We start from the raw sequence: 25,917 nt of genomic DNA, 5'->3' as shown, positions 1-25,917 counted from the left end.
TAAATCGATATAAGAGAAAGAATTTTCCGTGCGTATTAAACAGACGACAGTGCATCGGGGATTAAAAATTCATTAATTTGGACATTAAATTCGGATTCCTTGATGTCGAAAACATAAGATTAGTGACCTTTTAATTTAATTATGCATTATGCGAAGAAATAAGGCGAGTTCTTTGAGACGCAAAGCGCACGCCTTTTTGGCACGCGTGCCAGTTCTGAGATGGACACGGATGCGCCTTTTTGGCGCACATGCCAGTCAAGTGGTTAATGAGTGTGCAGTATCGTAGTGCCGTCACCGGTGTTTAAATAATAATTTAATCGATACGATAGAAAAATATAAATCGAGTCGCATGTATTATTCACTTGATTCCATTGGCACTCTATAGGCCATACAAGCAATTTTTCAAATGTAATTAATTATATTTTATGCGGGATTTAATGTATCGGTCTCCGGTAACCGTCACTTTATTTAACTAATAATTCAGTTATCAGAAATATGGTAAATAAAAGTAAATCGAGACGGGTATATCATTGATTTGGTTTCGTTGATTATTTATCGGCCGTACAGGCGATTTTCCAAATATAATTAATAATACTTTTACGCGTGGCATAATGAGGTGTGCAACAATATTGATCGCGATAGTATATTCCACACAGCACACTTTACCTCAGAGACGTCCGACATGTACACTGCAAACCCGAGTGTGTTATTTTGACGCGTATAAGCTAAAGCTTCCTTTACGCGTATCTTGTCGTCTTAAATCACGTCATTTAACGCGTTTAAACGCGTTAAGTGATATCAAAATGCATCAAATAATGTGATTTCAGACGACAAGAAACGCGTGAAGAAAGCTTCAGCTTATACGTGTCAAAATAACACACTTAGGTTTGCAGTGTAAGGACTAAGATTATGCTTTCATATTATTGTTTGTTAAGTTAAATGAAATTGTAATAAACATTTTCAAAACGTATAAACATAGTTAACCTTCGTGCGTTTGCTGGTGAAATGGATCACGACCAACGACGAAATAAACAAAAAATATAAAAAATATAAGAAATAAAAAAGTAAAAATACGGTCATTTCATCAGCAAACGCATGAAGGTTAACTATGTTTATACGTTTTGAAAATGTTTATTACAATTTCATTTAACTTAACAAACAATAATATGAAAGCATAATCTTAATCCTTAAATCGATATAGAGGAAAGAATTTTCCGTGCGTATTAAACAGGCGACAGTGCATCGGGAATTAAAAATTCATTAATTTGGACATTAAATTCGAATTCCTTGATGTCGAAAACATAAGATTAGTAACCTTTTAAATTTAATTATGCATTTCTAACGAAGAAATAAGGTGAGTTCTTTGTGACGCAAAGTGCGCGCCTTTTTGGCGCGCGTGCCAGTCAAGTGGTTAAGTCGCGCATAAATACAACGAATTGTATTTGAAGAAATTGGCAATATGGCCAAGGGAGATATAAAAAAGAATATACATGTACTTCGAATTACATTGATTTATTATTGATGAATCAATCATCAGTTGAACTTTCGAGCAATGAGCAGGCTCCAAGTCAATGTGCCGGCGAGTCATATGGTCCTCGTCATAGATCTTTATCGATATTAGTAATCGACGTAAGTGCGTCGTGTGATACCGTCATCCCGTCATTTCAAATATTTTTTCGTCATACATTCCACATGGTACGTCGCATTCATCTTTGTCGTCGCACAGTAGTGCCTAGGCCTTATTTTGCGGACAAAACCTCATATCTTTAAAAATATAGAAGATACGAAAAAACGTTTCAGACAAAAGTTGTATCATATTAAGGGAGACATATGATGCTGACATTTGTTTGACCTTGCAATGACCTCGAAAACCACTGTCAAGGTTAACTTTAAATTTTTGAATGGCAACCGGTATTTTATGTTACATTTTTTTATAGCTGATATCGAGACGTTTTCAAAACACTACCTACTTGTGTCATTTGCACAAGCCATTTCCGAAATATGAAGCTTTGAATTTAACATAGAACACCGCGGTTATGATTGCAGTCAAATAACAAGTAAGCAGCACGTAATTTATAAAGGACAGTTTAGTGATAGTATCTACTGTTCAAAAGTAGACATGTAAAAGTTGGTAAAGATTCAGGAATATTGTTAGAATTTTTTCACTTCATATAAGCCCAAACTGGGTTGCATTAATATATCAGAACTTTTTATCTGTACGATGCTGGACGGAACAGTTTTCACATATAGTTAAAATAATAATTTCTTTCAACATTCCTCAAAGTTTCGCGTCCATCCGAATCCATCCGCAATGGATATTAGAAATTAAATGTAACAAAATCAAAGAAATGTATTTTTTGTTTCTAAATTGCTGAATCGAGAAAAATGTTTCTGACAAAAGCTTGGCATACTTTGCCATCTACCATTTGTCAAATATTTTTGTTTTCATCGTAACGTTGAATAAGCTTAAAAATGTTCTGAAATATTTAAGTATACATTGGAAGTATTAAATATCAATTGTGGAAATAAATCCCAGAGTAAGTAAGGTAAAAACGTATACAAAGTGGAAAAAGCTGTTATTTTACTACCATGTTTTTTTACTACCATGTTTTTTTTTACTACTATCTTATAATCTCCTCGAAATCTTATAATTTTTGTCAGAAATATTTTTCTCCATTCAGCAATTTAGAAGCAAAAAATACATTTCTTTGATTTCGTTACATTTAATATCTAATATCTATTGCGGATGGATTCGGATGGACGCGAAACTTTGAGGAATGTTGAAAGAAATTATTATTTCAACTATATGTGAAAACTGTTCCGTCCAACATCGTACAGATAAAAAGTTCTGATATATCAATTAATGCAACCCAGTTTGGGGTTATATGAAGTGAAAAAATTCTAACAATATTCCTGAATCTTTACCAACTTTTACATGTCTACTTTTGAACAGTAGATACTATCACTAAACTGTCCTTTATAAATTACGTGCTGCTTACTTGTTATTTGACTGCAATCGTAACCGCGGTGTTCTATGTTAAATTCAAAGCTTCATATTTCGGAAATGGCTTGTGCAAATGACACAAGTAGGTAGTGTTTTGAGAACGTCTCGATATCAGCTATAAAAAAATGTAACATAAAATACCGGTTGCCATTCAAAAATTTAAAGTTAACCTTGGCAGTGGTTTTCAAGGTCATTGCAAAGTCAAATAAATCTTAGCATCATACGTCTCCCTTAATATGATACAACTTTTGTCTGAAACGTTTTCTCATATCTTCTATATTTTTAAAGATATGAGGTTTTGTCCGCAAAATAAAGCCTAGGCACCGCTGTGCGTCGCTACCGTGATACAAGTGTCACCATAATAGACCAGTCCCCCTTGCGCAACAAATCGGTTAATAAGTGTGGCTCAGAAGCGTATCGCTAAGTGACTGTTAAGGGGGAACACCACTGTGACGGGCCCAAAAAAGGCCCTTTTTCACAAATTTTTTTTATTACTTAATAAATTATTTAAGGATTAGAGGAAGAGTATGTTATTAAGGACATTTTGAAATAGTTTTATACAAATTTTTATTAAAAAATAATAAAAATTAACAAAGATATACAGGGTGGATGGTTATAAATTTACAACGCGAAGTGTGAAGGTAGATTGGGTTAAGACAAATATAAAAGTCCCATACTTTTTTGCGAAATTTCGCAATAATTATCGAGTTATTAATGACAGAAATGTGAGGAACGCGCCGGCATAAATGATTAAAAAAGCGTTGCAGCTGCTCAGATCACAGCGCGGTCCAGTCGATCCAACTGTTGCGGGTGCGCGGTAAGCGGAAAGACAACGCGCCGTTATTCGTTGTTTTATCTTGCCGGACCTACGTCTCGCCGCACGCCGTCAACAGTTGCTGGGTCGAATGGGCCGCGCTGTGGCCTGAGCAGCTGCAACGCTTCTCCAATCATCTATGTCGGCGCGCTCCCACTTTTCAAATTTTTGTCATTAATAACTCAATAATTATTGCGAATCTCGCAAAACGCTATGGGACTTTTACGTTTGTCTTAAACTAATCTACCTTCACACTTTGGGTTATAAACTTATAACCATCCACCCTGTATACAACAGAGTGCCGGTCCGTAAAAGATTCTTCTTCCAACGGCGGATTCGATACCTCTGGCATGGTTCATGTGCAAAAAAAGTCAAATATTGTCTTAATCAGCATAAATGTAGTTTTCGTTAAGCGTAGTTGTTGTTTTTTAATTAATTTTTCTCCAAATAGCGACATATTAAAAAAACCTCGATTTTCCCAAAATTTTCTTTCATTCAAGGAGCCTTAAAAAATACTAATTTTCAAAATAAAAATTACCATGCCAGAGATATCGAATCCATCGTCGGAAGAAGAATTTTTTACGAACCGGCACTCTGTTGTATATATCTTTGTTAATTTTTATTATTTTTTAATAAAAATTTGTATAGAACTACTTTAAAGTGTCCTTAATAATATATTCTTATAACATATCCCAATTCTTAATAATTCATTAAATAATAAAAAGAATTCGTGAGAAAAGGCTTTTTTTGACCCGTTATAGTAGTTTTTCCCTCTTAATTCATCCATCCACACCCGCAAAACCTGCGCATCTTTACTCCGAAATAAATGCGGCTTGATCTATATTTTCAGTCAGCGCGTGCGATCGAGAGTCACGACTCCTCGTTGTCATTATCATCACCGTCATAGCTACGACGACGATGACCCGGCGAATAATGAATTAATAGAACGATCGATATTGCACACACAGGTGTTTATGGCGCCATGTTACTTGGCTTTCGGTCGTCTATTCAAGGTCCCGATGGTAGGCATAATGACCACCGGCTTCCACGACTGGCTCAACGAAGTGGCCGGCAATCCATATAATCCCGCCTTCATCCCGAGCCTATTTTCGACATTCGAGCAAGACATGAACTTCAAGGAGCGACTTATCAACTTTCTCATGACGAATATGATCTCCATACAGATCTATTATCACACGAGCTTTCAGGTGGAGTATGTGAGGAAGTACTTTGATATCAAAGACACGTCCATCAGGGAGCTGTACGATGATGTATCTTTGTATCTGGTGAACACGCATCCCACATTGCACGGAATCAGGCCGTACACGCCAGCCGTAATCAGGGTGGGCGGTTTGCACATCAAGGATGATGGTGATCCGTTGTAGCCGGTACGTTTGAACAAATTGGCTTTCTCAATTATCTGCAACGCGCGTATCTCGGAGTCTTTCTCGGCTGCAATGAAGTGCGATCGCAGAGAGACGATTTATCGTTAATATCGTTGCGAACGCAATTCCATTTGTCTCTGCTCTTCGTTCGGCTGGAATGACGAAATGTCGGGATGTGCGATAGATGAAAAACGGTCGCCGTTCTGTCGAGTGAAATATAAAATTCGTCGATAGACCGATAGAATGTGGAAATGATCAAAACGGAGAGAAAACTAGAGCCAAGTATGTGTATGTTTTACGGCTAAAGATAAAAATTATAGATTAAAAATAAACATTATAAAAGATAAAAAACGTGCATTTTGATATTCAATAGAATATTTCTCTTTAGTCTGTGCATCGATAAGAAATGGATTATTCATGATTGTTTAGAACACTACGTAGAAATTTTATTAATTTTTTTTATTACATATATATATATACAGGGTGTTTGATAGCTGATCATGCAGACGAAAGTTGGAGATAGATTGGGTGTAGCCGAGAAGAAAAGTCATGTACCATAATGTTAAATTGCCAATAGTTACCGAACTATTAATTAAAACACGTGAGCCAACGAGCGCGTAGAGAGCGGAGGGCGGCCGCAGTAAGCACGTAGACATTTGATACAGGCGGAGTCAGTGAGTGACGGTAGGCAAGCGCGCGCGGCGAGGGGCAACGTAAGCGACAAGAGGCGATCGCGCGCGACGAGGAGCGAGCAAGCTTTTTCTTTATAGCTTTTTCCTTATAGCTCACTCGCTCCTCGTCGTTCGCGCTCGCTCGCTCTTCGTCGCGCTCGCTCGCCTCTTGTCGCTTGCGCTCGCTCGCTCCTCGTTGTTCGCGCTCGCTCGCTCCTCGTCGTACGCGTTCGCCTCTTGTTGTTTACGTTGCCCCTCGCCGCGCGCGCTCGCCTACCGTCACTCGCTGACTCCGCCTGTATTAAATGTCTACGTGCTTACTGCGGTCGCCCTCCGCTCTCTACGCGCTCGTTGGCTCACATGTTTTAATTAATAACTCGATAACTATTGGCAATTTGACATAATGGTACATGACTTTTCTTTTCGGCTACACCCAATCTATCTCCAACTTTCGTCTGCATGATCAGCTATCAAACACCCTGTATATATATTGTGAGGTATGTTATATTTTCAAAATAAAAAATTCTTGTTGTATACTAAGATTGTAAAGAAGTAAAAAAATTACAGTCTAAATTTCTTGGAATGAAAAAAACGAATATTTTTATTCAAGCAATAATAAAAATATTTCCTTATAAGGTCCTATCAGTATTGCTTTATAAGGGCCCGTTAAACTATTTGTTATACATCTTGCAAGGCCCTTGTCTTTCTATCCCTATTACGGCCCAATTAATGTTAGGGAAAAATAATCAGAGCCTGATCTACACTATACGAAACAATACAATACAATCATCAAAAAATATCATAAATTTTTCATGATTTATTCAACAATTTTCTTTCAAAGTCGTCGGAGGACACTGGATTTTTATTCTCATTATAAAAGTTCCAAGCGACACCCCTGGTAGAAATTTCATGCAGTTTTTGGGCAATTATTGAACAGTTTTATTAACTTCTGTCTAGTAAGTGACCAGTAAAACTGTTAGGATCCAAATCAAGATGTAACGCTTTTCCCGCACGTTTTTACTGGGTACAAAAGATGCGCAAAATCTGAATCCATTTACTGAACGAAAACTGAATAATAAATGGATAAAGAAACTATTCAATCGATTAATAAGCAAGTTTACTACTCATGAAATAGGCAGTTTTGCCGCAATAATATGTCATATTCTGAATATGTTTGCTTATTGTGCAATTGTAAGGTTGATGAAAGTCATAATACAGGAAATCTTTAATGTATAATATATATTGTGCTAAAAGTAGTATATAACATTATATATAATGCTATATTTAGCACAATATATATTACACATTAAAGATTTCCTGTATTGTTTTTTCATCAACCTTATAATTGTAAGGTTCTCAATACTAAGACTTTCATTATCCTTAATCTTTAGTACATAATATATATATATATATATCAGGGTTAGGAAAGTTACTTTTAAAAGTAACTCGTTACCGTTACCATTACTTTCGGTAAAAAGTAACTCGTTACCGTTACTCGTTACTGATCTTAAAAAATAACGCGTTACCGTTACTTGAAAGTAACGATATTTTATTTTGTTACTTTCCGTTACTTTTTTTTGTTGTAAATCCAAGATTATAAGAAAGATGCTAAGACAAGATATAAATCGGACATAAGACGATTAGAAATATATATATATATTTAAATATTTTTATTATTTTATGTTATTAAGTATTGTATTTAATGAAAAGTTTCTTAATTAGTGGATATAAATTTAATATTTGGACATTAGTGCCTGTTGACTTTAAAAATCTTTGCCATTCATCATAGGCAGATTTCTCATTTGATGTTTGCTATTTAAAATTTAAAAAGTCATCGTTATTATTGTGCTTATCAGACATCAAAAAATTTTTAATTGAAGGAATTCCTTATAAATCTTCTAAATACGTTTGCGTAAGTTTTCACTTATCTTCAGCTAACCAACTCAATTTGGGATGCAAACAGCTGGCAATTATCAATTCTTCTTTTTCGAATGTAGTACAAAACCTAAAGTTAAATCAATAAAATTAAATATGAACATATTGATTTTTCTTTTTGATCAGATGAATGTTGTTTGATGAACATATGTATTAACCAAATTACACCAACTTACCTTTCTTTTAAACCTTTCTGTATAGCTAAGGCCAATGGATGACAATATGTGAGTCCATCTTTATTGGTTCTCATTAAATTCAGCATAAAACAAAAAATGCATAGAAATTAAATACAATTAAGTTTATTTTTATAAAAATTAAAAAGTAACGATTAAAGTAACGGACGTTTTGTTACTCGTTACAAAAAAAATGTATCGCCGTTACTTTTTCGTTACTGACACCAAAAAGTAACGGCGTTACCTAATCGTTACTCAAAAAAGTAACGATACTAGTAACGGCGTTACAAGTAACGCGTTACTTCCCAACCCTGATATATATATATATAATGTAAATATATATATATATATGTGCGCGTATGTGTGTGTCACAAAAATCTTTAAATATTTCTTTAAAACACTTTATTTTACTGTTTCTAATAATACAGAAATAGATTATCAATAAGATATATCAATAAGATATAAGAGTTAGAGAACATAGTTCATTCCGCTGAAAATAACAAATTTTAACACATTTCAGTTTTCACAATATAAGTAGTACATATAAAATGAAAGGATATTACTGTAGAAAGTGAATTATTGTAGAATGTCGACCTATTTTTCGGTTATAAAATTGTACAGTAATTTTTATTGTAAAATCTTCTCTGTGTAGAAATATAGAGATATATCTAACTCAAAACTCTACTTCTTCAAATGAATATAACGATATAATAAAATATATGACAATATACGACAAAATAATACAATACAAGCAAGAAAATGAGTATTTATGATTCTTCTGAGTCATTCAAGTCATCACAATTTTCTTTTAAGGACTGAACAAATTCTAGTTGGTTACTTTCATTAATAAAGAACAATGTCTGTGTCATAGTGGGATTACTTTTAGGTGTATTTTCAGAGGTACTATTTAAATCCTGACAAGGAGTAGGTGACATTGCAGTAGCGATGTTTTTAAATTGTTTTCTTCCACTATCCCAGTCTCGATTGATAATACATTGATAATACTTTCCCTAAGGAACTTAAAATCTCTTTCTTAAATATAGATTTATTTGCAATATTTGTTTCAAGTATCACATCTGTAACGTGAAAAGGATAGTCGATATAAACAAATTAATATAAATTGCATAAAATATACTTTATAATATATAAGGAACAAAATATTCAAAGCATTGTTATCTTTCATGCAATTAAAAAAAGCCATATTGCACATAATAAATTTATTACTAACTTTTCTGTAACTTATGAATCGCATTGCAATTTCTGATGTGATAAATTTTTTTAACATATTCACTAAAGATTTAGTAATAACTTGATTTTTATCTAAACAAATCCTGAGCACACTATTCTAGAAACAATTTAAAAATATAGTTATCGGAGTCTTTCATATTTTCTAACAGATATTCTGCAGAAGTACTTTGCAGAAATATTTTTGTACACATTGGAAGTGTGAATAATAATCTACGTCTTAATATTTTTAATAATTTATCACTATGTGAGTGAAGTATTTTACATGAAATAATCCATCTTTTCATCAGGTCCAGAGTCTGAGCTATCATTACAATTTTCATTAATACTACTATGATCAGAATAGACTGACGTATTCTCGTCGCAATAAAATTCTGTATTATTATTATTATGCACAATATTTGTCTTTTGCTCACTTTCAATTCTAATCTTAGTTATTTCTGCCACAAAATTTGTCCGGTCAAATTTCTTATTTCTTTCAACTTTCTTTTTTTTGCTCTATGTTTTTCTATACGTTCACTCATTCTTCACGTAGTTTTAATATCTTTTAATATAAAAATCAATGTTATAAATTAATTTAATGTAGACTTTATTATATGCGTGCACAGAATACAACTGTAATTCGACATTACAATGGCTTGGAAAGAATCAGCCTAGATATTGTATAGTAAAACTATATTCAGTGTTTGTTCATTTCCTACGCAGTTTTGATACACCTATGAGCATTCAATAATATTAGACAATAAATGGGCAGTTATCTACGCAAACTATACATATTTTGACTAAAAAAACTGCTTCAGTTACTGAGCAAAACTCTATCAAATACTTATTCAGTTCTTATACAGTTTTGATACAATTTATGAGAATGCAGTAATACTAGACAATAACTGGTTGGGTGTCTAAAAAACTGCACGAATTTCTTAACCAAGGACCTAAGAGGTTCTATTTTAAAGATTCTTTGCAAAAAAAAAATGACAAAGAGGCTATTAATTAAATTCCCTTTCCAAAGATTTTCTTGCTCTCTGAACAACGCACTTGAAGATTTCACGACAGCCCATTGTAGCCGGGGCTTAGAAATCGTTGCGAATTATTCATTCTAAAGAGACCTGTCTGCAGGAAATGCAGAAATGGCTGGACGAAAGCAAGGACGGCTGCGTGTACTTCACGTTCGGCTCCATGGTCAGGATCGAATCTTTCTCTAAGGAGTTGATGGAAACATTCTACGCGTCGTTCAAGAAGATTGCGCCGGTCCGCGTGTTGATGAAAATTGCAAGGAAGGAGGATCTGTTCCCGGGATTGCCAGATAACGTGATGACACAGTCGTGGTTCCCACAAGTCGCCGTTCTCAGTACGTAATTACGGGCTCCGTTGCACGGCCGCAGCGTCCAGCTAGATTTTCGCTAGATTTTCGCCCGTTTCTTATTAATCATCATTAGAACGGTCATTTGTATGCCGTATGAATTGGTGCGCTTTCAGCGCGCGCGACATCATTTGCATATAAATCGAGCAACTTTACAAAAAATGTCTTTCTCTTCTGCCGACTTCCCGCGCGATGGGAATTCCGCAAAAATTTTAAGCTCTATACTTGTGGTGACGCGCCCGCGTCGACGAGTTTTCAGAAAACATGACTGCGAATTAAGTGGAATCAGCGTTGCAATTTAGTCATTCACGAGAAAACTAGCGGACGCTTATTTGCAGTCAGAGAGAAACTTGAATCGCTTTCACTGTGTTTGCAAGAGAAAACGAAAAAGAGAATCAAGAAAAATGTCTTGAAAATTAATGCTTGACGCAACGACGTCCCACGTCACCGCAGTTTATTCGCGAAGCAATTGAATGTGAAGCCAGGGAAGGAAAAACAAGAGGATCCTTTCGGTTACATTCAGATTGCTCCCCATTGTTTTTGCCGTTTCTGTGCCCGATATCCGTCGGATGTCCGACCGCATGACATTTTTGCCGCATAAAAGCAACCCACCGTTCTCAATCCTCGCAGAATACAAAAACATACGGGCTTTCATTACGCACAGCGGACTCATGGGAACGCAGGAGGCAATCTCTTACGGAGTCCCCATGGTCGGCATCCCTCTATTTGGCGACCAACGTATCAATATCTTACGTGAGGAAGAAGGTAGCTATCTCGCTGGACTCTATACACGATGTCACCGAGGAGAAATGAACATCGGCACTGAATACTATATTAAAGGATCCCACTTATCGGTGAGTACCCGAAGTAACGGCTGCCAGAAAAAGTAGGCGTTATACGCCCAGCTACTAATTGTTCAGCAGGGATTAATGAAATCATAACATTCGTCGTATCGTAAACATAAATACTAGAGATGTGCGAACTATTCGAATTCGAATCGAATCGAATCTAACGTAATTCGATTCGATTGGAATCCGAATCCCTATGATTCGAACTCGAATAATTCGAAAATTTCGAATCGTAAATATTCGAATACGAATCAAATACTTAGCGTTTGCGCGCATCAGTTACAAAACGGGCTATCTGGGCCTATATGTTTGAACCCTTAATTTCTAATTAACTTAACTTATAATTAATAATTTAATAATAAATTACTTTAAATATTTAAATATATATAATATTTTACTTTAAGATGATATTACAATATTAATATTCCCTTTTATATTAAATCTTCTATCATTATTTGCATGTTTAATAGTCATGTTAAATTTTGTAATGATTCGATTCGATTTCATTTGATTCGATTCGAATTCGAATGAAATTTCATAGATTCGATTCGATTCGAATTCGAATTTAGAAGATGAGATTCGATTCGATTCGATTCGACATAAAAATTCTTGATTCGCACATCTCTAATAAACATAAAAGTGCATGCATAATTGGGGTCTCAGCAAGCAGACGGACAGATACAAACTAGAGATGTGCGAACTATTCGAATTCGAATCAAATCGAATCGAATCGAATTACATTAGATTCGATTCGAATCCGAATCCCTATGATTCGAACCCGAATAATTCGAATAAGAATCAAATACATTATTATTTGCGTGCATCAGCTACAATACGGGCTATCTGGGTTTGTATGTTTGAACTCTTAACTTGTAATTATTAATAACTGAACTTATAATTAATAACTTAATCATAAATTACTTTAAATATTTAAATATATATTTTACTTTAAGATATTATAATATCAATATTCCTTTTTATATTAAAATCTTTCATCATTATTTGCATGTTTAATAGTCATATTAAATTTTTTAATGATTCGATTCGATTTCATTCGATTCGATTCGAATTCGAATGAAATTTCGTAGATTCAATTCGACTCGAATTCGAATTTAAAAAATGAGATTCGATTCGATTCGACTCGACATAAAAATTCTTGATTTGCACATCTCTAATGCAAACATATGGCGATTATTATAAAATGCGGTGATTTCATAAGAGATAATTGTATCTTCTCGTTATGTTCTCTCTCTCTCTCTTCCTCTCTCTCTCTCTCTTTCTTTTCTTCCTCTTTTTCTTCCTCGTTTTCCATTCAGTCAGTTTATTTTCGCTCAATCTGCTAATACGTTCCTTCCTGTGTGTATTTTCCGATTTCGTTTCGCCCCCCCCCCCCCGTCATGTTTCTACTCGTTTGACCTCACAGCCGTGGGTTCATTCCCGCCGGCAAATAAAATAACTTTGTTTAGCGGGAGGAACGCGGGAGGAACTCTTGATGTAAATTAATGCGATAAAGTTGTACAACCAGTGACCACATGTTAAAAGGACTTCAAGAGCCTGGAGGCTCACTGCTTTAAGTCTTATTAGCCCGTCAGTATCGATCCGCAACCGGTTGCGCCGCGTTACATATCACTGGACAGAGCGTACTCGCGTGCTACTGTAAACGAATCTTGCTTGACTCTCGGATGTGTATCGCGCACGAATAAAGGGCTAAATGTTTTATCAGTGCAGAACGAGAGAGAGAGAGAGAGAGAGAGAGAGAGACGGCGGGGAAATGAAAAATCTAGCAGAAGATTCGACGTGCTTTCAACTCGAACAGACACCGAGATTTCGCGTCGGACTGACGACAGTCTCGGTGATGTTGACGAAAACATGTCGCATCGATCGTAAGCTCTCCTAGTTTTGACGGATTTGCGTTTCGCAAAGCAACATTCGGGCGAATCGAGGCTCGGGGAAGCTGATTTTTCGAAACGACCCGTCATTGTCGCCATTACTCATTTTGAAAAATGGCTAATTACTGTTATCGTTACTCATGAAATAGTGCACAAGTTGTTACGATATTTCCGCCGCTTTTTCAATCTTCGGTCTTGCGAAGATTGCATTCCTCCTTCATGCCTCGCCCGTATTTCACGCGGGTGAATTCAGCATGAAAGGGGGTAACAGGGTTGCATTCGTTACCGTTGGCCGAAAAATGTAATGTCGTTGTTGTCGTTGTTGTTGTTTTTAACGAGAAAAGGGGAGGAGAACTTGTCTTCGGCAAATGGCTGTCGATTACCGGGAAAAAATAACATGCAACGTTACTCCTCAATTCCGTGTTCCCAAATCGATTTCTGGCGAATTCATCTCTTCCTCTTCCTTGTTTGTTTTAACAAGAACGTGCAGAAACTCTCGAGATTGTTTCTCGATCGTCTCATGAGTGCTCTGGATACGACTATATATTGGGTGGAATATGCTGCAAAACACGGTAATTTCCTTTAATCACCGGCCATGCGTCTCTTTTGGTGGCAACGTCACTTACTAGATGTTTACGCATTCTTACTATTCGTGATTAGCGCGGTGCTTTTGGCCGCGCTGTTTAATTTGCGGAAGACCAAGAGACTCTTGTTCAGACCGCGTGTGTGCACGAAGGACAGCGCAGCGGTCAAGTCGAAGAAGGACAAGTAGTAAGCAGAACAGGGGCAGAATTCTTTAAGGAATTTTATGCAATGGCTTGCCGTTTGTGCGCTTCACGCGAGAGAGGAACAATAGCCGGCAACGAATTGTTAAGAAGGAGAAAAACATTTTTCATTCTCTCCCTCTTTCTATTTTCCTTTCAGTATTGTGTATATGTATGCAGGAGGTTTTAATAAAGTATATTTTTAATTAAGTGGACCTTATCGTCCAGAACTTTCGAAAGATCGAAAAAAACTTTTTTTACATATTTTTATAGTACATTTTAAGAATATGTTGGTTTTTCGAAATTCGAAATTAACGAAGTAATAAGCGATTTAACGTCCGAACGTTCGACGCTGTCAGATACGGGTCGAAGCAAGTAGAAATTTTTCGTTGTCGAAGGAACAGAGCAAACAAACAGACAAATAAAGAAACAGGATCTTTTACGTGTATAGTGGCCTTTATATGTGTGTCCTCAGCAAGATTATAATCTCCAATGGTAGTTCGAACTCAATTCTTTCTCGAATCTTGTGCATATTTGGCTGTAGGAGTGTTTAACGAGAGTTACGTTACCATTCTAAAAGTTATGGAGACGATGGGAATAATTATTGATCAGCAATGTAAATTGTTTGCTGATTACGCGGATAAACGGCGATTCACACATGCGGAAATCAAGAGTGCTAATACTACTAAAGAAAGCTCGCATGGCCAGCTGAAGCAATGTAGAGAAATTACACGATTTTTACGAAGAATTAGAAAGGTTATTCTATGGGCTAGGAATAGCAAAGAGAGATTAGCCAGAAACATACTATAAGTATGAAAAAATAGCAACCGAAATTTTGAATGCGTTTTTCCCGAAACTATGTTTTACAAATCGGTTGACATCAGAACTCAAAAACTTATAATCGAATCGGTTTCAGCTTTTAAATAATTCAATATAACAGTTATATCTTCGGAGTGGACCTATGAAATCAATAAAAAGTTAATAATAAACTATTTTTCTCTGGACGATAAGGTTCCCTTCAATTGTATTATATAACAAATGTAGTTTTTGCTACGATCATATTAATTTTCACGTGGGGCAAAATTGCATCACTTTGCATGCTTGAACATGTGCGCATATGTGCGTGTCCGTGTGTCATGTCAACAAATGCGCATTATAACGCTGATTATAACGTTGATATTTTCGTTTCAAGATATATATTGTGTCACCTGAAAATACGTACGAATTGCAAAATACGACCCGATCAATCGAAAGCAGCAGAAGTGCACGTATAACAGATATTTTTAATCTGTTAGCAAAATTATGCAAATATTCAATTAATTGCGATGCTCAACTGTAAGCCGTTGTCGAGTGTAAGTTTTTAAAGTAAAGTAAGCGGGTCTGATAAAATCAATATGTAGGCAGCACTCGCAGCGTCGACTACAAAGGCGCCACTCGCGACTCTTCTGCCATGCGCGCATTTTTGCCCACGATTTTTACATCCTCTGTGGAGACTTTTCTTATTCGTTCATGTGAAATACACATTTACATACGCATAAATATGTGTGTGTACTTTACCTAACGGCAGCGTCGTGTTCATAATCTTCAGCTTTAAGCATTCTTCCTTGCGCTTCATGAGAATTCGATGGAGTTCCTTGTCTAATAGCGTGCTATCCATCATCGTGTTTCCCGGCATCTGTTGAGCAAACGACACATGGAGTATTAATGAGTTACAGTGACAAAAGTGGAGATAAGCAATTAATGTCTAGCACGCGCCGCGGCATAACTTGACGCAGCATAATTTTCATGCGACTATACGCATCCCTCACGACTCGCGACTGGAATGCTCGAAAATGGAAACTCGAATAGTCGAGTCGTTAATATTTCATGTTAATAGTTGCGTATCTCCAGAGTTTTTGCACTCTAAAAGAGATATCGTCCGAAATGCAACGCGAGTCTGTATTTCAAGACGAAGGCATCTCTCTCGATTATATGTATATATAAATAAATCATAATTCAGTATAATTATGATCTTATTTTTATGAGGAAAACGAGAGGAAAATTAAGAGATAGTCCCCCGAGTAAAAAAATTAATAGGGCTGGTAAGGGCCTGATCATTTTTCTCTAACATTAATCAGACCCTAGTAGGTATAGAAAGACAAGGGCCCTACAAAATGTGTAACAAATGGTTTAACGGATCTTTATAAGACAATGTTGATAGGGTCTTATAAGGAAATATTTTTATTATTGCTTGAGTAAAAATATTCGTCCTTTTTATTCCGAGAAATTTAGACTGTAATTTCTTTATTTCTTTACAACCTTGTTAGTATACAACAAGAATTTTTTTATTTTAAAAATATAGCATACTTTACAATCAAATATAGCATTCTTTATATATTTATATAAAAATCCTGTTTTTATTACAGTTTGCTGGATTTCAAAAGAAGGCAATATTAGAAAAATCCTTGGAAGAGACTAATGAATATGACAACTAATAAAACTAATAAAATTTGTTTTTAATTGCGGTATAATTAAAAAATCTTTAAAAGTAGCAGATAGAGCGTACGTACTAAAAATAATACTAAACTATAACAATTTTATTACATGCTTCAGATCTTATTAATTTTTTATAGTAAAACTTAATTTTGTATATCTATTGAAAGATTCTTCTAAGGCCCACATCAATTTTCCATATTAAAACGTTATTTCGTAAAATCTACAGCATATCTAAAAACTCCTTCTAAAGTCCTTTTCAGCTTTCCCTATCAAAGCCTTACTTATTAGATCTAAGTCATCCCTAAAAAATCTTTCTGAGTTCCTTCTCAGCTTTTTCTATCAAAGCCTTATTGCGTAAAATCTAAGGTATCCTTAAAAGATCCATTTTGGAGTCTGATGTAATAATAATGAAGCATCCCTTTTTAGGGCATCCTACTTTCAACTTTATCGAGACCTTGTACTTCATGAGGATGGATTTAACAATTTTTTGCTCGGGCCGTCGTCATGTGCAGGCTGAACAAAATTATAGACCTGTAACTAAAAACGCACGTTTCTCCCGCTTTTTTAGATCATGCGAAATAACGTTCGCTTAGATGCCAAATGAAAAACAAACACGTTGACGGATCTTCGGGTGCGAAATAACCCGACCTTGTCGTGTATAAAATATATTTTCGCTGAAATTGTAGATTTCAGCGTTGAATCAATTCGCGAGCGTGACAAATTATATCCCCCCGACACGCTCTACATATTTTCTACAGCCGCACGTTCACACCGCACACACGCCCGATATTCATTAAAACACTTGGCAATTTGTCGATTATTTCGCAAAAATTTATCGTCGCAATGCAGTTTTGTCATGTAAACCGTCGCATCGAAACTTCTCGCCGGACATATGCAAATTTCGACGGCCATACCGTAAAAATGTCGACGCCATTATTGAGTAAATCGCTTCATTGGACTATGACACGACGTGTAATAACTTTATTATATACAAACGAACGTTATTGCGTCCGGTCGAGCTGCCGGCGTCATGAAGTGAAGCGTTTTATGACAAAATTGTCTTGCTACCGCGCGTGAATAAGTAGGAAGAAGAGAGGATTCGATTCTCGGATTGAGATGTATTCATGAAAGTTTGTCGCACGAATAATTGTCACGCGCTGAATGCGCGACGTTAATAACTCCCGACGACGGAATTCATGTCGAACATAGCCTGGGCATGACACGAAAATATGAATTACAATGGAAAGCATACTTTCTTCTCTAATGAGATTTCTGTGAAATATCATGCTTTGGCTCTCGATAAAATATCGGAATTAACCGACGGACAAGGTGGAAGAATTATTGTAAAGCAGAGTATTGTAAAGCGGAATTCATACTTCTTATATTCTTCATAAAAATGTTGATATTTTAATATTAATTACCTGGATGGTATGAAAATTGTAACTTTACTGTTGTTACCTAATTTATTCCCTGTGAATACGGAATACATGGCAAAGCACGAAATTGGAGACCCTCTAGAAAAGAATCTGAAGAAGGATTTCTTCTACATATAAATGTAAGCATAAAAGTTTTTCTTAATAATTAAAAGAAGATGAAAAGTATACACTGATTAGTAGGATTCATATTATGTATAGGTACAGATGTACTACGTTGCAGCTAAAGAAAGTAAATTATATATAATAAGCGACAATTATTTATCAATAACTCCATCTTTTCTTTCAAAATACTCACAATCACTACGTATCATATCGCTCCTGAACAATCACCGCAGTCATATGAATCGTGACATCAGATACGAGAAATGACATACTAAAAAGTCTTGCGTGCTATTTTCAAATAAAAAGATGAAACAACACTCGAGACTATTTTAGCACACTTAAAACATAGTTCAAAACTATATATTTCTCTTATAATTAATAAACAGCCATAAAATGTAAATATAATACGAATGCTAGTTGTAACTAAGCTTGCACATACGTGGCATATCATACGATTATATTAGGTCATTAAATATGAAATGTCCGATTTCCTTAAGTACTAAGTTTGACAGTCGATATCTGTGACATTTCACCTTTACAGTTTTTGGTCTTTTTTTGTTGTGAAGGTACATCATCACTTTTTCAAATGCATGTTTTGGTTTGTGATTATCTTTCGAATTGTCTTTGTTACAGCAATTTTTGTATAATCATGGATAAGTTAAAAATTCATGTTATTTTCGAATATGAGTCCCGTCGTGGAACCAATATATTCTTTTCGACAATTGCAAGTGTTCGGCACAATGATTGGATATGGATGAAATGCCGAAACACAGTCCGAAACCGAATATTCACAGAAGAAAACTAATCGAAGAGAGAGAGCCTAAGGATGCCGCTGGAGTGACAGAGGCTACACGAACCGATCCTATTACCAATAATTCTGCCATTTTGGTGAGCGAATTGGAGATTCGCGAAAGAAAGAATCTATTGATGGCACGGGATTAAGAAATTGTGCGACGTGAGTTGGAGATGCTACGAAGTGCCACTGCACGGAATCAACCCACGATGTAAGACAGAGCAGAATCGGTTGGGCTCAATTTCCAACCTAAGGTGAATATCAATGCGATTGCCGACTTGTTGTCTACTTTTTATGGAACAGACGATTTCGATCGATGGGAATGACAACTGTAATTATTCCAGGCGACGTATGAGTTGAATAATAGATTCACGAGAGTGCTAATCGCAGCAAGAATCAAAGACAAGGCGTTCGATTGGTTGTATTCTAAGCCAGAATTTCTGGAAATATCGGTAGAACAACTTCTTATGGACATGAAAAACATGTTCCACCACAAAGTCAGTAAGCTAATCCTCAGGAAGTAATTTGAAGAGCGTACCTGGAGAGGTGAGTTATTTAGTGAGTATTTAATTATTTAGTGAGTACTTCCATGTAAAAGTCATTTTAGCAAACAAAGTTCCTGTGGGATACCAGATCCGATACTGAGTATCCAAAGACTCAATACGAAAGCAAGTTTACTGGAAACTTTCGGAACGCTGAGACAGAAGATAGGACTAAATGGTAGCTTCCGGAAGAAGACTGACAAGCCCGTGCGCAGGGCTGAGAGCAGCATTGATGAGAACAAATCAAGGAGAAGAACACTTCATTGCTACAACTGCAACGAACAAGGAGCAACGTAGCCAGAGATTGTCAGCAAGCGAAGAGAGACCAGGCGAGGAAGAACCAGAAGAGGAAGAAACAATTTACCTGCTATAGCTGCGGTACTGTAGGTCACATCGCGAAGAATTGTCAAGCTGTTTTGGCCAAAACGGAGGTAGACGAAGAGCAGATCTTAAATGTAGCCGTAATTTCTCCTGAGGTAAGTAAACGATTTTCAATATAATATGCAGTACGAATTGGTAGACGAAACTGAGCATATGAGTTTGAAATTAGATTCTTTATTTGATCCCGGAAGAGCTGTAAGTCTTATAAAGGAAAAATTCATACCTAGAAAGATTATGTCGATCGCGAAGGAGACAGGCGTACGCTTCTGTGGAATCAATAACTCTTGAGAATTTTAGAATTTACTGTAAAATCGAGAATGGTCTTTGATGATATGGTCAAGGACGATCTTACTATCCTCGTAGTCTCGAGTAATACCATGAAACCGTCAGTATTATTAGGTCGAGATGTGCTACGTGAGATAGGCTACACTCTGATGAGAAAACACGATAACTCTGAGGCGCGCTCAGAAAAAAATTCTAAATATAGACATTTCAGATAATGGAGAGAAGCCTGCGGTAGATTTAAATATCAATCCTGAATTACCGGTGCCTGTACAAACGGAAGTACGCGAGATTTTTTAAAAAGAGTACTTGAAACCAAAACGTCCTGAAGTTCTTGCAGTCGACACAGAACTAAAGTTGACATTGAAAGAGCATCAACCTTTTTCAGCTATACCGAGACATCTATCCTACGTAGAAAAAGAAAATTTGCGTAAGTTACTTAACAAACTTCTCGAGAGAGGAATAATAAGAGCTAGTGAATCGGAATATTCTTCTCCTATAGTATTAGTTAAGAAAAAAACCGGAGAATGTCGAATGTGCGTTGACTACCGCGTATTAAATATTGTACAAACAATAAGTACTTGATACGAAATCATTAACCTATGCCGTTGATCGAAGACCATTAGATATTATAGCGAATAAGAAATATTCCAACGAGAAATGACTTATCGAAATGATATCAAATCGACATTGAAAACGTATATCGAAAACTAATTGATAAAAGCATCGATTTTGATTCACTTATATCACACCTTTCGATGAATTTGCGACGGGATAATGAATCGATTTCGATTCAATAATGACGTGATTTCGACTTATTAATGATTCGATTGCGACTCACTAATGATTTAATCTCGACGCATCAATAATTCTATTTCAACTGATTATTGAGTATGAATTTATCACTGCGGCGGTATTGAATTGGATCATCAGAAGCGAAAAACATGAATTGTTCTTGCATTTGTTATACACATTAAGGTAATTTAACCGTCACGATAACGTTTAGAAATATCTTAATGACATATTAATGACGATACTCCCTCCAAAGCCCACTCTCGAATTAATTGAATGAGGTACTTTTCTTTCTTATTCTCATTAATAATTAAAACATTTTCATTATCATTTTCACTATTATCTAAATTATCATCCTGCCTTTCACTTTGTAGGCTGACGTTAGATTGAATACTTGTATTTGCTTCACTATCATCGTCCTCACTATTAATGATCATATCCTCATTATCACTTATAATCTCTAGGATTAGCTTGTAATCTCTAGGATTAGCTCTAGAATTAGCTTGTTAATGATCATCAGGCATATCATTTTCATTCAAATCAGTAGTCTCATCATTTTCATAATTAACTATAGTTGATTGTGTGAACTATAGTTTCTGCTGTCAATTTGGTAGCATAACATGTCAGCAGGTTCTGTCAAAATTTTGACTGGCAAAATCGTTATATAGAATAAGATACAGTTTTTTCAACGAAGTGAAAATTACAAAAGTAAATATATTTACTACAATATGAATTAGTTCATTGATCAATACGTAGTGAATTTACTCATTTTTGCAATTTTCACTTTATTCAAAAAACCGCAATAGATTTCCTAATTTTTTGTGTAATTTTTCTGTCATTAAAAATTGAAAGTAGATCCTGCTCAGAATCTGCTTGAGCTAATTTTGACTAGCTGGGTTTATAAATTGATTTAAGTTATTAAAAAAAAAAAAGAAAATTGCAAAAATATTCTATTTCTATGCTTCCTAATGTACAAAATAGACAAAGTTTACAAAAACAAGATGGTCTTAATACTTTGTATCTTTGTAAACATTAATCCTTTCTCTTATTTGATGTTATGTTTATTTTATTGTGTCAAATTGATAGAACTTATAAAAGAAGAATAAAGAGACAGGCACATAAAACTTTTTTGAAGAGAATGAAGGTGGATGAAATAGTTTATCGGATATATCAGTCAACTCAGCGAAACAATGAGAATACTGATGAGTCTACTGAAAATGATGAGACTACTGATTTGAATGAAAATGATGTGCCTGATGATTTTGAACAAGCTAATCCTAGAGATTGCAAACTAATCCTAGAGATTATAAGTGATAATGAGAATATGACCATTAATAGTGAGGACGATGATAGTGAAGCAAATACAAGTATTCAATATAATATCAGCCTACAAAGTGAAAGGCAGGATGATAATTTAGATAACAGTGAAAATGATAATGAAAATGTTTTAATTATTAATGAGAATAAGAAAGAAAAGTACCTCATTCAATTAATTCGAGAGTGGGCTTTGGATGGAGTATCGTCATTAATATGTCATTAAGATATTTCTAAACGTTATCTAAACGTTATCGTGACGGTTAAATTACTTTAATGTATATAACAAATACAAGAACAATTCATGTTTTTCGCTTCTGATGATCCAATTCAATACCGCCGCAGTGACAAATTCATACTCAATATTCAGTTGAAATAGAATTATTGATGCGTCGAGATTAAATCATTAGTGAGCCGCAATCGAATCATTAATAAGTCGAAATCACGTCATTATTGAATCGAAATCGATTCATTATCCCGTCGCAAATTCATCGAAAGATGTGACATAAGTGAATCAAAATTGATGCTTTTTATCAATTAGTTTTCGATGTATGTTTTCGATGTCGATTAGATATCATTTCGACAAGCCATTTCTTGTTGGGGTGCTTCCTCCGCACGTAGATTTTCTTCTCGAATTCTATCAACGTCTCTCCGCGTCCACATCCGATGCACATAGCCCCCCAAAAAGAATGCGGGACGCTCACTATCGAGATGTTTCTCTATCTCACTTGTCTCCTCTAAATCTGCTGGCATACAGCTCGCACAGACTCACAGACATCGTTTTTCAGATCCCACTTTTAAAAACTGTAAGGATGGTTAGCAAAAAGGCCGCAACAACTAAATCCTCCTTCTTTCAATAATAGGCAAGATGTATATTTCTTCAGACACAGTGCTTCTTGTTCTTCTTCTCCCGGTTACACACCTCCTCACCCACTCTCACGCTCCATCACTCGATTCTTCCGCGGCTCCGCCAATCAAAGCCTCCCGTTGGGACCTCGCTACAGGCCTAAGGCTTGCCCTCCCCCGCGCGACGTTAAGGGAAGGAAAGGGAAGTGGGTGTCCCGGTTGGGCCCCACTCCCCGCTTCCCTTGACATCGAGGGGGGCTAGGAGAGAGGGCGAGCGTCCTCTTTCTCCTGTTAAAAGACCAGGTAGGCTGGGTAACCTGACCGGCAACTTGCCCGGTCGTAGCGCCGCGCCTCTCCCTGCGTGGAAGAGCGCGGCACTTGGGTGAGGGCATCCTCCATTAAAGTCCCAGAGGTGTTGAGGAGAGAATGTCGACGCAGTTCTACCGACTCCCCCACTCCAGCCCGTCTGGTAGGCACCGGTAGGCCCGGGGGCCCGGGCCCAACGGGGTGGTTTTAACCATTAAGAGTCCGGCATAACCCCGCCACACCCCCCAAGGGGAGCAGGATATCCAGGAGGATTTCCCTCCGTTAACAAGAAAAAAGTCTCCTCTACAAATACAACCTGTATTTCTTTCAAAAAAATTGTACGCCTATCGAACATCTTCGTCGCGTGTCGCCAGTTCTTTGTTACAAATTTAAGCAATGGATAAAACATCTCAATCTTCGGAGAATTGTAAAATGCCATGGCCAGTATGCACAGAAATATTCGAGTTACAGCAAACATTTGGAAATGAGAGCAACTGGGCATTTCTCTGTAAAACATACGCTGACAAAAAAATTATTCATGCAAGCAGAAATTCAATTACAAAGGAGGAGGGTCCCTAAGGCTTGTTTCCGGCATCCTTCAAAATTGGACCAAAATGGCTGGAATCACTTTCTTATATCCTTGGAAGTAATATTTAGTCAATTCCAGCCTAAACGGAAGTATTTAGAGTGTATACTTCAAGTATACATGGTGCATCAGCGCGCCCGTATCAAGCATTTCTTTCGAAAACTAAGCGTTTCTGAGAAAAATGTTTCAGATAAAAGTTGTATGGTTTCAAGAGGGACATAAGATGGTGTCATTGGTTTGACCTTGGATAGTCATTTGAAGGTCACGTGAATGTCGATTTCAATATTTTATATAGAACCCCCTATTTTTACATATCTTGTAGCTTATCTCGAGAGCTTTCCAAAACACTTATAACTAAGTCATTTTTCATTAAGTACTTTGCGAGTTATGAGGCTTCTTACAAATAGATTTGTAGAAACGTTACGTAAGGAGATCCGAGTTTGAAAGCATATTATTTATTCTTGTTGATTCTCTACACAGTGAACAGTAAAATCGTAAACGTAATCTTCCTTTAAGAAGCCACGTAGAGTGGGGTGTTGGATTTACGTGAGTTCCCCCCCCTTGCCTGTCACTTTTTATCAATTATCAATCCACGCTTAACAAAAACCCGAAGTTTAGCCAGGAAAGGTACAACAACAAGCGGCGACTTAGTTTTGCAGATAATGCATTTATGTGTCATAGATGGTCTACTAAAAGGAATAGTTATTGTTTCGTTTGCAGGAACATTAATATTTTTTGCCATATTGGAAACTCCTAATTATAAATTGCAATTCACTGTAGAACAAATCTGAATAATTATGCAAGATTAAAAACTAAAGAAGGAGAAAAAATAAAGAAGAAGAACTCAAAAATAACAAGATATCTTTTTGCGTAATAAGAAAATCTCGAGAAGCAGCTTTGACAAGAAGTAGTTTTATTTTTATCGTAACCAGGTCCCTGGGTACGCGCATATACACATTTTGTGTATCTCTGATATTAAGATGTGAGATCGGGTCCAATATAAGGCCATGGACATAAGCAGAACTTGGTCTATTGAATTAAAAGCTTAAAGGATCGTAGTTGCTCAAAAAGGTGCATACAGTTCTTAAAACAGTTCTTTTCAAAACTTCGTATTTAGCCTTGCGGCAGAAAATATGTCAGTCATTTCTTTCAGAAGTATTTGTAATAAGTGTTTCTACGTGATCTACGATAGTGTTTCGGAAAGCTCTCGAGATAAGCTACAAGATATGTAAAAATAGGGGGATAGTAGAATAGCTAGGCCGGTTCTAATCCAATTTCTAAAAGTTTTTTGCAAAACCGTTTTTTTTAATTAAATAGTTCTCGTTAATACCCCCTTTATTAATACCTCCTCCCTAGAACTTATTTGCTTCCATGGACTAGATGGTGACCGTGACGTCACGAGAGAAAAACTGTCGGGCTGCCGCTAAAAGACTCGAACCCCGGCGGCCCTCGCGGTTACCATCCAACGTTCCAAAGCTCCTAGACCACCGTCGCCTGTTGCTGTTAGACGTCTAGTGAAGGTTCTTAGAGTGTGCATCATGACGTCACGAGAGGAAAAATAAGTTGAAACTAGGTCAGACTCAAACCCCAGGCCCTTCGTTTACTGCGCCATATCGAACGTCTATCGAACGTCTATCGAACGTCTATCGAACGTCTCACGAACGTCTATCGAACGTCTTTCGAACGTCTATCGAACGTCTCTCGAACGTCTATCGAACGTCTATCGAACGTCTATAGAACATCTATCGAACGTCTATCGAACATCTATCGAACGTCTATCGAACGTCTATCGAACATCTATCAAATGTCTATCGAACGTCTCTCGAATTGTGCTTATAGTTTTTCCAAACGGTAGAGGATCGATATGAATTTAAATGACGACATTCCACTAACAGCAGTCAGTATTCGCTTGGTATTTTGCGAATATGTCGCTAACGCTTACGTTGACTGGCAACAGTAGTGTCCTTACGGTGA

The 25,917-nt window shown here is 36.3% G+C and overlaps 2 protein-coding genes across 2 annotated transcripts; both read left to right on the top strand.

Moving 5' to 3' along the window:
- The first annotated feature begins 4,725 nt into the window (after window positions 1–4,725).
- On the top strand, window positions 4,726–11,000 carry LOC105188678 (UDP-glucuronosyltransferase 2A1). Its single transcript, XM_025300941.1, has 3 exons — window positions 4,726–5,199; window positions 8,813–8,882; window positions 10,302–11,000. Exons 1-3 carry the CDS (start codon window positions 4,793–4,795, stop codon window positions 10,581–10,583), a joined length of 759 nt encoding a protein of 252 aa, XP_025156726.1. The 5' UTR covers window positions 4,726–4,792; the 3' UTR covers window positions 10,584–11,000.
- Window positions 11,001–11,061: 61 nt separating this feature from the next.
- On the top strand, window positions 11,062–14,219 carry LOC112589063 (UDP-glucuronosyltransferase 2B37-like). Its single transcript, XM_025300930.1, is given in 2 exon segments — window positions 11,062–11,474; window positions 13,596–14,219. Coding segments are annotated over 2 exon segments (819 nt in total). The 5' UTR covers window positions 11,062–11,156; the 3' UTR covers window positions 14,097–14,219.
- The last annotated feature ends 11,698 nt before the right edge of the window (window positions 14,220–25,917 follow it).

The sequence above is a fragment of the Harpegnathos saltator genome, unplaced genomic scaffold (genome assembly GCF_003227715.2).
Source record: "Harpegnathos saltator strain DR-91 unplaced genomic scaffold, Hsal_v8.6 scaffold111, whole genome shotgun sequence".
NCBI classification, from domain to species: Eukaryota; Metazoa; Arthropoda; class Insecta; order Hymenoptera; family Formicidae; genus Harpegnathos; species Harpegnathos saltator.
This window is presented reverse-complemented; position numbering and strand designations above follow the sequence as displayed.

Excerpts from the sequence above, each read along its gene's own strand:
- LOC105188678 (XM_025300941.1), top strand. The coding sequence starts at position 4,793 with ATGGCGCCATGTTACTTGGCTTTCGGTCGTCTATTCAAGGTCCCGATG. Across the intron at positions 5,200-8,812 it reads AAGGATGATGGTGATCCGTT|TTGGTTACTTTCATTAATAA; the intron begins GTAGCCGGTACG and ends AACAAATTCTAG. Across the intron at positions 8,883-10,301 it reads TTTTAGGTGTATTTTCAGAG|AAATCGTTGCGAATTATTCA; the intron begins GTACTATTTAAA and ends GCCGGGGCTTAG.